This window comes from Rhamphochromis sp. 'chilingali' (assembly GCF_963969265.1).
Source record: "Rhamphochromis sp. 'chilingali' genome assembly, chromosome: 15".
Classification (NCBI taxonomy): domain Eukaryota; kingdom Metazoa; phylum Chordata; class Actinopteri; order Cichliformes; family Cichlidae; genus Rhamphochromis; species Rhamphochromis sp. 'chilingali'.
This window is the reverse complement of record NC_137942.1, coordinates 14,960,483-14,975,093: the sequence shown is the minus strand read 5'-3', so window position 1 is coordinate 14,975,093 and position 14,611 is coordinate 14,960,483. Positions and strand designations below refer to the sequence as shown.

General features: G+C 39.7%; 1 protein-coding gene across 1 annotated transcript in view; it reads right to left on the bottom strand.

The window, feature by feature from the left end:
- Window positions 1-13,979, bottom strand: part of prkar1b (protein kinase, cAMP-dependent, regulatory, type I, beta) — a 65,010-nt gene extending 51,031 nt beyond the window's left edge. Inside the window, exons 1-2 of the mRNA XM_080905540.1 lie at window positions 13,848-13,979; window positions 11,929-12,116 (exon numbers count right to left, since the gene is read on the bottom strand). Of these exons, the coding sequence (XP_080761666.1) occupies window positions 11,929-12,102 (174 nt within the window). The 5' untranslated portion in view covers window positions 12,103-12,116; window positions 13,848-13,979. The remainder of the gene's footprint in view (window positions 1-11,928; window positions 12,117-13,847) is intronic.
- Window positions 13,980-14,611: the final 632 nt, after the last annotated feature.

Below are 14,611 nucleotides of genomic sequence, written 5' to 3'. Positions count from 1 at the left end.
TTCTGCTCTGACCAAATGGTGTGCTTGAGTTTTTCACCAATGAATGGATTCAAACATTCCCACAGGGATGCATAATCATCCCATACAATCCCTATGTGTGCAAGTGTTCTGCAGTTGTACTGCTTTGTTTTTCAATCTTTGCCCACGTGCTTTTAGGTCAGAGGGTCACTAATCAAGTGAGGACTTTGTGTCTGGCTCCAACAAGTCTTTGTATTGTTGTGATTCCAGTGCTCCATTAAAAGGGTGGAAGAAACACATTTAGTATGACTTTTGAAGTCTACTTTTGCTGCCTACACAGCAAGTTTCATTAGTTCATTGCGAGCTAAAAGCATTTGCAAGAGACAAATGTTGAGCCCTTCTCTAGCAACACGCAAGCTAAACAGCTAAAGTACTCTACGCAGGGCTATGTACAGCAGCAAAACAAAACACATCTTCAGTATATTTTTCTTTTCGATCTAGGATAGTAATCCATTTGTCATTCAAAAAGCAAACCAATACATGATTAATATCCTGCATTCAGATCTGCTAATTTTATTCACCAATAAATAGCATTTTCTACTCTAGATTTTGTGCTATTGCCCTATATCAGACTCACACTCCCTCCTTTTCTCCTCTGCTCTGCCTGCGTCATCATCAGCGGATGTTTGCCAGAGAGATAGGACGGGGCAGTGAGAGGAGACGGAGGACACAGGCGTAAGCAGGACACAAAAGCTCTTTATAAAGTGGGCTTTCCATTAGTGAGTGTGGGTCAGAGATTAAAGAATGAAGCCACAGACAAAAGATGACACAAATCCAATCCCACGCACGCACGCGCACACACACACACACACACACACACACACACATACACACACACACACACACACACATACACACGTCCCATGTAAACTCCCTATCATTATTAAAGCCATCATCAATTCCAATTCAAACTAATTTGCAGATGATGACTCATTTAAACGTAGTTCAAACTGCTTTGTTTATTCCCTGAACCAATCTGCACCAAGTATACATGAAAAAAATATGACTAACCCTGATTTGAAGTGCTCTGACTAACCAGTAATTAATCACACATCCGGGAGACCACCCATCATGCTTCTTGCAAAAACTGCACAAACACTATTAGTTAGAGAAAAAGAGACATGGCAATTACCTTAGCCACCTTTGGTCCGATATCAGACAGCTTTACTCGCCACTGCTGGGACTGAAAACATGCGAGTGAACCAAAAACAGCAAAGTGCCGCACACACAGACACACACAGACACACACAGGTAATGAAGCATGCAGAGCTGATCCACCAGCGGAGCTAACAGTCTACTCATCACTGTGTTCACACCATTACAACAGTACAATAGGCAGAAAGTTCACTGCTGTATTTGGTGTGCAAATGCAATGAAAAGATGTTTACTCGATTTATCATTGCAGCGCACACACAAACTTGTCTCGCTGTCTAAACGGTAACTCTTCATTGTCTATATTCATTCTCTAATCTTAACCCTAAAAATCTACCCATCATCCTGAACTGACAGGTATTTTGACCTCAGCCCTAAAACTAAATCTAAACTCTAAAGCAAAACTGATAGATTAGCAGCATTGTGCTTATACACTGAAATAATTTCTATAAATGTCTTGATGCATTCTCAATCATCCAGGAAAGTAAATCTCCAAAAGTTGTTTCTGTTCATCTGGACGTAGCATTTTGTGGGAGAAATATTTCGTCACTCATCCAGGTGACTTCTTCAGTCTCAGCTGACTGCAGGTTTTCCCAATCTTATAAACAGTACATTTGCGTAATGACTGAAACCAGTCCAGTGAAGGAACAATGGGCTGGGAGGTCAGTTCCGTAATGTTAATTATGCAAATTCTCATGACCATTGATCAACAACCACTGACCAAAACCCACTGATCAATGGCCATGAGTACCATTCACAGAGAGTTGGGGAATGGCTGCAATCACAGCATTGTAAGATAGTGAAAGATGTACCCTTAGGCCCCCTCCTCGATTCAGAGATGGTCTTTCCCTTTTCAGTTAAATGAGCTCCTTGACTCCGCGCTCAAACCAGCGTTCCTCCCTGTCCAAGATGTGTACATCCTCATCCTTGAAAGAGTGTCCACTGGCCTGTAGGTGTAAATAGACTGCCGAGTCCTGGCCTGACGAGGTAGCTCTTCTGTGTCGTGCCATCTGCTTCGCCAGAGGTTGTTTGGTTTCCCCGATGTATAAATCCTGGCAATCCTCCTGGCACTTAACAGCGTACACTATGTTACTCTGTTTGTGTCGGGGGACCTGATCCTTGGAGTGGACCAAGCCACAGAAACCCGGTGTTTAGAAAAAATGTGTCTCAACTGCTCCGATACTCCTGACACATATGGGATCACTACAGGTTTTCGCTTAGGCAGCGGTTGTCCTTCTCTCCTGGATCGGCTGGAGCTTTCTTTAGGTGCCTTTCCAGCTTTGACAAAAGTCGAGCTGGGATAACCACATTTACTCAGGGCCTTCTTGATGTGCTGTTCTTCTTCCTCCCTGGCCACTGTGTCTGCGGGGATGGTGTTCGCTCTGTGTTGTAGCGTCCTGATGACACCCAGTTTGTGCTCCAGTGGATGATGAGAGTCAAACTTTTCATATCCTCCCTGGTGAATTTGATGTGTCGGTCCACTGAGTTAATGTGATCCGTGAATTGTGGTACGTCCTGAGATTTGATTTTCACCCAGGTGTCATCCACATATCTGAACCAATGGCTTGGTGGTGTTCCAGGGTAGGATGGCAAAGCCCTCTTTTCCACTTCTTCCATATACAAATTGGCCATGATGGGTGAAACTGGGGAGCCCATGGCACACCCATGTTTCTGCCTGTAGAACTGACCCTTGTATGTGAAGTAGGTGGAATGAAGACACAGTTCCAAAAGCAAACACACTTGGTCGATGCTGAGATTGGTCCTGTTGCTGAGGTTGGTGTCATCCTGTAATCTCTTACGAACTACCTCCAACGCTTCCATGACTGGAATGCAAGTGAAGAGAGATGTAACGTTGTACGAGACCATGGTTTCATCTGTCTCCATAATGACATCTCTCACCTTCTCAACAAAATCCAGGGTGTTCTGGATGTGGTGTTCAGAGCTGCCCACCAGCAGGTTGAGGATCGAAGCCAGAAACTTGGAGATGTTATAGGTGACAGAGTTGATCATGCAGACAATCAGTCTTAAAGGTGCACCTTGTTTATGTATTTTCGGTAAACCATACAAACTTGGTGTAGACTCCCCTGGGTATAGCCTGTGGTATAAGGTCCGGTCAATAGCCTTGTCTTGTTCTAACTGCTTCAGATAGTCTATCACCCTCTTCCTGTAGCCACTTCCTGGATCTCGTTTCAGGGGCTCATAAGTATTTTCATCACTGAGTAGTGACAAAATTTTCTCATGATATTCTTTCTGGTTTAGCAATACTGTGCACCTACCCTTGTCTGCCTTCCAGCAGACAAGGGTAGGTGCACATTCCTATAAATGTTTCTACTGATTCTACTGATATCTACTGATTCTTCCTGGATTTTTTCAGACAAAGACACCCAACAGTGAAAGAGTCATTACACCTTTTTTTTTTCAGCACTGCATGCACATCTAAGCCCCAGTATGTTAGCACCGTCAGCTTATACTACACTTAGTATTTTAGACTGAACTATGCAGCTTAAGTCCAAATTAAAAACTGGATCTTTTGCAGCTAAAACTCCAGTCAATTGACAAAAAATTGAGATACATATATTTTTGATTGAATTTAATTGACTTTCTTTGGGGGGAAAAACAATATCCTGAGTAATGATAGCCATTTTTAGTGATAGCAAAGAAATGACTGCTTCACAAGTCATATTTCTAAATGTAACATTGACTAACTACTGAAATAAGCATGTAAGCCTTGTGAAAATAACGTCTTTCACAGAAAGAGGAAAAGTGGTAGAGGAAAAGTGAAGGTGAAAGGCCAGTAAAAGAAGACAAAGAAGGACCATCATAAAGTGAGGGCTGGGGGTCCGACTTACCTGTCAGGGACCAGGGTGAGGTAGATAGGAGGAGGTTTAAGTCCAGGTGAGTGCACGAAAGCTAGACTGATCTGACAGAGTACCCTCCATTTAACATAGTGGTGACAAATGAACACAGAAGCTGGAGGTACTAATTACGCCTATGATGGAAAACTTTAGAACTTCTTGACACACATGGCACATAGTATTGTTTGTGATGCTGAAATGGATTGAACTTTCTAGGCTGGTTGAACTTTGTATCCATCCAATATCAAGTGAATACAGGAACAGTATCGCCAATATTAATACTCTACTTTTACTTTCCATAAAACTAGTTAACACAAAAAAAACACAACTTTTAGATTTTTAGGTATTTTGAAACTGGGCTTTTGCGCTAGTATAGATCTGGTATCAATCAAATATCAGTGTTGGTATTGGTATTATCAATACTTAGTTTGATCCACCCACTTCTAGTGCAATCAAACTTAATTACACAAATGGAGACTGATCTTAAAAAGAATATAATGACGGCAGGGGCAAAGTAAAAGAAACAAAAAGGAAAGCAGATGATAGGGTAGATGATCCAAAGCTACTCATAATACTCCTCTAAATGTTTTCAGCAGACTCAACAAACAGTCAAACCCTTCTGACGAATTGTCAATCAGAGCCCTTCGAAGGGACTGGTGGAGTTGTTATGATAGGTTCTGGTGACAGCTGAATAGCCAACAGCACTGAAAGCCTTCTCATTTTACATAGGAAGGGGAGACAGCAACTGATTGACTGATCCAATGACAGAGAGTGAGGAACTCTCTCTCATAATGCAAACGGAAGGAGATGTGGCACGTTTGTTTTACTTGACATATGACGACGACGCAATGAAAAATCATCGCAACACTAGCCCCTTTGCAAAGAGATACAAATATCACATTACTTCTCAATCCAGAATCAGCTTCTGTTGCTAAAAGAAAAGATTTTTGTTTTAATGCATGTTTCAAAGCTTATATTAACACAGCCAAAAACAGCTCAAATCAAAAACACATAAATTTAATGCCTAAAAGGCCTGTGTTTAATTTACATTTACAAGTTAGAAGCCCTAAGATCCAAAGAAACAATTACGCCTGGAGGCTAGTTAAAACTGAATGAATCAGATCTCCTACTGTTGAACAAACACTAACATCACGATATGCAGTCCAAGCTGCAAGAGAGAGCTTGTCAGACGTGTGAAGAGAGATTCACTGGGAAGGACGACCACAATCATGATCTAACCAGGAGGGAACTCAAGAAAGGAAGGGATGAAGTTAGCTGGTTAGCTGCAACTACACTTTTAAAATAGGGGCAAGTTGTCCATGCTTAGATCAAACATGGATGATGTTGTTCTCTCATTGCGATGAGATTAAAAAACAAAAGTTAATTTAATTAATAAATATAGTGGGTTAATATACCTAAATTTATTGTTATTTCAATGAGTCCTCTGCAGGGTTACCAAGAGTAGATGTCTGATGATACAAGACAGAAGAAAAGTAGAAAAAAAATCAAATAATGAGGGGCAACAGGGACAGGAGAACCCTTTAAAACGACAGTGTGCGACAAACATATTTGTCACATTTAAATTTTTCAGATTATTAAACAAATTTTAATATTACACAGAGATAAGGCGAATGAATACAAAACACTATTTTAAAATCAGTGTTTATTTCATTAAGGGGAAAAAAAAAGGTATCCAAACCTACCCAGCCCTAACTGATTGTGCCACCCTTGGCAGCAAGAACTGCACTCAAGTATTTAACAATAACTGGTAATTAATGTGTCACATCACTGTGGAGGAATTTTGAGCCCGCTATTCTGCTGCAAAAACTTGACTAGAACACTTTGTTTTTTCTGAGCTGTTAAAAGATGGACTTGCTGGGGTGTTTCTGATCATTTTCCTGCAGAGTGTGCTTGAGCTTCAGGGCATGAACTGATGTCCAAACATTCTTCTTCTGGATTTTCTGGTAGAGGGCAGAATTCGTAGGTTTTCATAGCTTTTATCCCTTAATAAGCTTTTTATCCCATCATTTAAAAACTGTATTTTGTATTAACTTGTGTTATCTTTGTCTAATGTTAAAATTTGTTTACTGATCTGAAACGTAAGTCTGAAAAATATGCCAAAAATAATGAACCAGGAGGTCAAATACTTTTTCGTAGAAATGCATGATGAGTCATTCTGACAACAAGATTTACCACAAAAACAACAACAAAGAGGTAAACATAATCAGACAGAAGCTGAGACAAGTTATGAGTCAGATCACTCAAAAAAAAAAAAAAAAATAGCATTGGTATGTAGTGTGGAGTTTGTCAACTATTTTTCCTATTTCAAAATAAATGTGATGAATGTTCAAATTGCTCAGAATAACCCAAAAGTCTTCAATAACAGCAGCTGGGCATATCTAACCATACCCAAACAAGCTATTAATGGAAAGATTCCACAAATGTTCTGCAATTAACAGGCACTGCAATGAACAAATATATAATAACAATAAAAATGAACCACAACAAGGAAACTGCTATAAGATGTGAAAATAAGAGTTAACAGAACAGTGCTAAGGCATGAGTGATTGCCAGACATACAGATGGAGTCGAGGAGTCACGGCTGGCGTTGTGCTGAACATTTAGTTGCCAGCACAGGTGGCATGTTATGTAAAGATCAAAGCACTGACTTCTACATGGCTGCAGCAAGAACTGCACAAGTATGAGTGAGACACAACCTAAGTCATCAAATATGTTCTCATGGAAAGTAAAGGAGAAAGAGTGAAGCTATCCAGGTGTTCCATATTGGATGTTTGTTAAACAAAACCAGCAACAGCAGTTGCACCAAAAATGCCAAAAAACAAAAAAACACTATTAAGCTAAGTGAAGATGCAACATAACAAATTCAATAAAACATCTGTGCTTCCAGCTGCCCGTTTCATTCTAAGTGATAAATTCACACTAACACATTATCTCCTGGCACTATTATAAAGTGCTGCTTTCAGACAGACCTGCAACCTGGGAGACTCATGAGATTTCTAGGTTAGTCCAGCATTCATTTAACCATCTAAAATAGACTTCTCTATGGGTTCTCAAAGGACAATCAGCCCATTGTATTAGAAAGTAATTATTTTTAATCACTGTTTGGGAGCCCTAATGTCAAAAGACTGGTAATCTTATAATAGCTTTCTGTGTTAACAAGAAACAACTCTAACCTATTTCTGTTAAATAACAGGGGGGGGAAATGTCAGCTAACGTGGCATGGAAATAATCTTTTGTCTTTTTGTACTATGTGCCAAAATTAAGCTCATTTCTCTCCAATTACACACTAAGCTGATCTCATAGAGATGGCAGATGAGAACACCATCCAAAGCTACTATTGTAGAGATCAAAGGCATCATTACCATACATAAATAGACAGGATGAAAGGGAGAGAGATGGCTGTTATTTCCACATTCACAATGTCAGCTGTGAACAAAAGATGTGTTATTACCTCAAAACAAAAGTCAGAAACAAACTTGTCAGACTAATGATTTTGTGTGATTCTCAAAGAAAGAAAGAAAGAAAGAAAGAAAGAAAGAAAGAAAGAAAGAAAGAAAGAAAGAAAGAAAGAAAGAAAGAAACACCAAAGAAGAAGAGAGGAGAGTAGATAACAGAGAAAAGATTTTCCAGATAAGATTGCTGTGCTGTATGAAACTGATCCTCTGCAGATATGAGGTTAGGTCTGACGAGGTCTGGAAAAAGAGGAGAATGAATACCCCAGTGATCTAATTGGCACAGAGACAAGAAGAAAAAAAAAGTGGACACATTAGAGGACAAAGGGGATAAACTTGTGAATAAAAGAGCTTATTGAACACAGGATCGACTACAGTCCTTCTCTCCACTATTGTTGCCTAGGTTACCGCCTCTAGTGGGCAAGCAGTGCTGACAAACTGGTGGTGAGAGAAGACAAAGAAACACGCAATCAGGGAGGCTGAAATATACCAAAAGATGGCATGGCAAGGTTGTTTTTTTTCTATTATCTGTAGCAAAAGCATTCGGCTCTAAAAGGCTGCCTGATCAGGGACCAGACACTGCAGGTGGTGAAAAATATTTCAATTTCTGTATTTGTTTAGCTTTTAAAATATTCTACCTCTGTTTGTGGCCTTCTGCTGTGAAAAATGTCCACTTTGAAACATGAAGATGAATATTTTTTAGCAAACATAGAAAGGCAGCCCTAAATTCCGATTAAATGGATATGGCTTGTTGAATGAAATACTGTCCTCAAAGTTACAGTGGGCAAGAAGAAAAGAAACACAATAAGCCTCTCATATAACTGGGTCACCAAAACATGGCCTGTTTCAGTTCCACAAATGACTGACCTCACAGCACAAGCACAGATTTGGATGGCTTGACTGGAACCATGTTGGGCAACTGTCGGCGAAAGAGGACTGCAAGTCTGCAGTTTTTTTGTTTATTCGAACCACTTGTTTACACCGAGTGATTTCACAGACCAACATTCAACAACATAACAATTCAACTACTGCAGCTAGAGCAATAAAATATATGCTTGTTACCGTACAAAGATGCTTTTTTGACCTTGCACACAGTTACACAATGATAACCAATGATCACAGGGCCATGTCCTTGTAATTGCCACACAGGAACCTCACAAACACAATCTAAAATTTAAAGTTCACATTGACAGAAAACATTTATGTAAAAGACATGTAAAAATCACTGGTATCTTCTTGATTTTGAGGCACTTTTCCTTTTTCCTCAAAAAATTAAACCGTCTGTCATGTAAAGAGAAATTAAATATTGTTTTTTTGTTTTACAATCATTTGAACAGTCAGGCTATTGTGCTTTTAATTATAATATCGGATGTTTGCTGCAGAAAACACTTGGTCTGCAGTGGGGAGGACTGAACAGTGGGAAATTTCTACTCCCTTATATTATAATAAAAGTCCAAAGATGGTTGCAAGTTGGTCAAGTGCTGCATGTAACCCACAGCTCTGACAATACTGTTTCAACTGCGAATGCCCTCAAAGTTAAACTTTGTCGATCAAGTTTGTAATTACATGCAATCTGTTTCTGATGATAAAGCAATTACCTGTGATAAAACATCGAAAACCACATATGTTGCTGTGTGCATAGAAAGAAATTCACACTTAACAGAAATTCACATTTAACTATTACAGTTGTGCTCTGCTGCCTTCCCGTTCTACAGAAATATAACCAGATTACAACCAGCTGGCAGGCTGCTGAGTCATGTTGTACTCATTGATAAAAATGGCAACATGTTGATAGTCAGTCTGCATTTATAAATTAGATAATAATTATTTGCAAATCTTGGACCGTCCCTCTGAAGATGATAGCAGCCAACCCAAGTCAGACTGTGATTGTTTGCAGAAAGGTTGCCTCCTATCAAGCAACCTGTACAATCGCTTTGTGATCACTCAAGCAATGAGCAACCATTTACTTACCACAGGTTGCAATCAGTCCCAGAATGTATAATATAATCACCAAGCAACCACCAATTTTTCTGCTAACGCAAGGAGGTTGCTGTCCTATTTTTACTTTTGGGACTCAGCACAGAGCTTGCTCAGTATTACAAGGTAGCTTTGTCAAGTTAAGTGTGCCCAGTGTTTGATGGCTTTTTGTTGAGCCAATTCGATAGTTCCCCAACTAGCATCATCTCAGGATAATTGAACAAGAAGGCTCATCTCATACACTTAATATCCCCAGAGTATTTTAATTTAATTAAGAAAACGTATTTTCATTCAAAATATTTCAATATTATGCTGTATATATTTCTTACCCACACCCCTACTTATTATAAAGACTTTTGATGGATATGTACTGCATAGTTCAATTCAATTCAATTTTATTTATATAGCGCCAAATCACAACAACAGCCGCCTCAAGGCTCCTGTCATTCACAATGACTGTATACATTTATACAGTCCTGCATGTTGCATGCATTTACTCCATCCAGCCACTTTTACAGCTTGTATTAATTATATCCTCTTTTCTATGCTCACTATTTAGGTATTACAATAATTCTCTTTCATATTTCTTTCCCTCTAAGAAGAATAGCACTTTAGATCACATACTTATTAATGATGTAAAACATGTACAAAACACTCATGTCAAATGTATCCCTATTTCTTACACACTGTGCAGTATGTCTTTTCTTAACATGATAGGTTGTTATTGTAATGGGATACACACAAGGTGACGCACAAACAGCTTGTTTCTGCTGAGCTCTATCACATTGATTTGTATTCATGCTGCCTCTCTGGCTATGCAGCATTACAGTCCCCATCAACACCAGCAGCAGCTCTAATATCAACAGTGTTCTCGTTTTGACTCTAACGCTGCTTGACCTCAACTTGCTGCTCTTTGTTCTTAAGACGCAAATACACCAACAATTTCAGGACATACAAGCTAAAGAGCCCTGCTTGACCTTGAACTTTGTCATTGTTGTTGATTCAGTCCTAAAGATTAAAACTATAGTATTAAAAGAGATTTAAAAAAAACAAAAACAAGCCAGGGTAATAACCAACTGAACACAAGACATTTTCTTGAATGTGAGGGGAAATTCTTAGTCAAGCATTTAGAATTAAGTGTAATCCAGTCATTCTTACAAAGACAGTGCAAAACACACACACACAAACACACATACATACCTACAGAAGAAAGATGGATACCTTCACCCGGACATGAGCATGGTGAGAATCACTATCAGCTCTATCTGATCTCTCTTCGCGATAACTTCTCTTGTTGGAAATGCATTTCTAAAGCAAAGCCCTCCTGAGACCACCATTAATAGCCTTCAGTCCCAAATAACACATCTTAATGAACCACTTGTAAGAGTAAAGCCCATTGTTCAAACACACAAATCCTATGATCTGCTTATGAATGAACTGCCCAAACGCACGATTCTCCGAATGATCGAAGCCAAACACCAAGAAAGTACATCCATTTAAGCTAAATGCTCCAAAATATTCCCTAGTTTGGAGAGTGCTTCATTTGCATTTGAGGTATGACACTTCAGAGAGGGTTGAAACATTTGAACTTTATGTGCTTCCGTTCAGTTAATTTAACTCAACAAGCGTCTTATAAATAAAGGAAGACTTAAGGAAGCAACTTTTTTGTAAAAACATCTTACTGCTGTACTAGTGCCAGATGCATATACACACACACACACACACACACACACACACACACACACACACACACACTGAGCAGTCACGTTGCGTTTAAGCTACAGGGACTGAGCTACAAAGATTACCCCCTGTTTTAACCTGTTTTCTAGCTCTGATCTTTCATTTGTCTGTATTCAAAAAAGCCAACTCTCCTCTAATCTTTTAATGGATGTGCCATCTCTTTTGTCTCCCTGCTCAGAGACAGACAGACAGACTGAGAGAGTGAGATGGGCAAATACAAAAAGTCTGCTGTCTGAGTCTGCAAGCGGGACACTGGGTGCTCCTCTTGCATTCCCTAATGGATTCTCCTATTATGAGATGGAAAATGAAAAGTCCAAGATAATAATTTGGGCACCGTCTGTTTTTAATGCTCTAACTAACTGGGATGGTACTGACGTATTCATACAGTAGTACAAACGTTGGGTGAGCAGATGTAATGTAACAAATTAGGAGGCCAAAAAAGAAGGTGTATTTTCCTCACAAACACATACAATACCAGCAAGTTACAGAAGATGTTGATTTCAAAAAGAATTCCACCTTATGTGATTCAGCTTAAGACTACTTCATTCAAACCAGCCACATTACTATCATTATTATCCACAAATAGAGTTACACTGCAGGAAAAGTGCATGTCACGTAATACAATCACAATTAACCCAAAGTCACCCCATTAAAAAAAAAAACAGTTTCCACACATTAGACACAGAGACTCTCAAAACTTTGTCATCACCAACCTTCTCCAGCTTTTCAAAATGCTCCCGCAGGAACTTCATAGGACGCTCAGGCTTAGCGATGCAGAGGTTCACAATGCACTCTTTGAGGATCTGCTGGATGTTGTGCTTCTGCACGAAAATTTCACAGCCCTTCAAACTTTCGTCTTCTTCCAGAGTGGAGGAGGAGGTGGCCATCTTATCTTTTATCTCTGTGGCAGTGGGAGAGAAACAGGGTGGACCATGAGAGGAGGGCAGGGAAGCCAGAGGAGGATAGCAGGGAGAACAATGTAGCGGGGGGGAGAAGAGGGCTGAGGAGAGCAGAAAAATAGAAGGAGGGGCAAAATGAGGAGTGTATAATGAGATATGACGGACACAGGGGAGAGATTTGGAGGGGGAATAGATCGTGGGAAGCAGGTGACTTAAAATTTCACCAGTTTTTTTTTTATACTTCTTGCACAAAAAGGCAACCCTGCGAGCAAGGTATGACGTTTTGTGACAACAGAGGCTGTTGCCAGTTTATTCCCTTTACTAAACAAAATATAAGTATAAATAACAAAGCAAATCTATAAGTTGTAGAACTAGGTAGAATGTTTTAATTTAGAAGATTGCCCAAAATAGACAATCTGATCTTGTTATTACTGCCACTAACAATTTTCAAGTGTTTGTCCTAAAAATATACATTTGTGTTTAGAATATAAAGTTACAGATTCTAAAGATAGAGGATATTATCATCTGCTTCTAGATGGTTGAAAAGAAGTGTAACTCTTGTGTCTGTTTGTTAGAAGATCTTGATTAATCAGACCGTGCTTTATCTTAAAGACCTCATAGTACTATATCACCCCTACAGAGCAGTTTGCTGGAATAGGCCTAGGTTGCTGGGGGCTAGGGGCAATGATTCACTAAGCATTTTTTCTTCCCTCACCACTATGTGTTTATACACAACTTTGTATGTAACCATTATTATTATTATTACACTCTTCCACGGTGTTTTTTTTCCTGACTTCTTCTCCTTGCCCACAACTGGTTATAGCAGATGGCTGTCCCTCTCTGACTCCAGTTCTGCTAGAAGTTTCTCCCTGTTAAAAGGAAGTTTTTCCTTCCCACTGTCGCCCAATGTTTGATCATGGGGTGGGGGGCATATAACTGTTGGGGTTTCCTCTCTAACATTGCAGGGTCTTTACTTTGCAATATAAAGTGCTTTGAGGCAACTGTTGTTGTGATTTGGTGCTATATAAATAAAGTTCAATTGAAATCAATGTAATTGAAACCGATAAAAAAAAAGTTAATGTAAACACATCTAACAGAACTTAACTTACTATCAATGGAGGTCCACTGGAACACGGCCTATTTTTCGTGGCGGATAAACATGACTGAACATTGAAATACTGGAAAGTAGTGCCTTTATTTGTGAAACTAAATACTTCAGCAGGTGGAGGCAATGGTAATTATATAACAACACATGACTACTAACAAATGCTAGTAGCCTATGTCTGATTGCAGATAATTGTGCAATACGTCTCAAATCAAGACAGGAAGCTGGGCAGGTGTAGCTAGCTAACAGTTAACTACCCTGAATCACTTCCTCAAAGGGAAATCATGTTAACCGTATCGTTATTTCTGCATAATAAACCAGACTCGAGCATGACTTTGAGGGTGACATCAGGCTGCAGCTTCATTCACAACAAATACACCAGCAGCGATGTCCACACGGAACAATTTTAACTGTGTAAACTGTGGCGCTTGTGATGAAACCGAACACCTGCTCGTCTGCATTCAATACACAGCTAACACAGCCAGAGTTGCTAACCTTACAATGACAACCAAACCACAACGAAGGGGGAATTACGGCGACAGCATAAAGCATCACGAGCCCGGTCTAAAACCACCCCACCGCTATTTCGTAGACACGGTTCAGTCCTTGCTCGCGCTCGTGTCCCTACCGTTATTTGTGGAGGATGTGGAGGAAAAAACACCTCGCTGGTTGGTAAGAGATTGATGAGGTGCCTTTCGTTAGCTGGGATGCTGCTGTTACTGCCTCTGCCTCACCGCTACCTCTCGTTCGCTCTGCGTCAGTCTCGATGACGTCAATCTGTCATCTCCTCGACCGCAGCGGCGCTCCCTCGAGGCCAGCGAGCACGCGGCAGCGCATTTACAGATTAAACACCCTTAGAGGAAATAACCACACAAAAAAGAACTGTGCTGCTATTATTATTATTAGTAGTAGTAGTAGTAGTAGTATTAGTATTACTTAGAGGCGTTCATTTCCAAGTATGAACGTCTCCATCATAGTCTTTGGGGTTACACCCTCACTGCTCTGCAGCTACAGGCCTAATATCACATTTTTATGACGTATATGCATGCTTTCCCACCACATGATTAGTCCTACGGCTAAATAACACTGGATTTAAAGCCTCAGAAACCATTCTAATCTAAAACTGAGACACTAGTCTCTGTGCCCAACCCCCCAACAAATGCCACCTGGTTCTGTTATAAGTGTGTCAAAGGTTCTGCATTATGAATATTCTCATATAAAACGCCCACATTTTCTCAGACTTTTAAAAGGTCATCTCCATCATGCATTTTTGCTTGTTGTCCACCTTGTTCACCATTCTTCATTATTACTGATAATAAAATATTATCATGCCATATGATTGTCATATCATTATATGATTGTGATTATATTTTTGTGATATGATTATCCTAT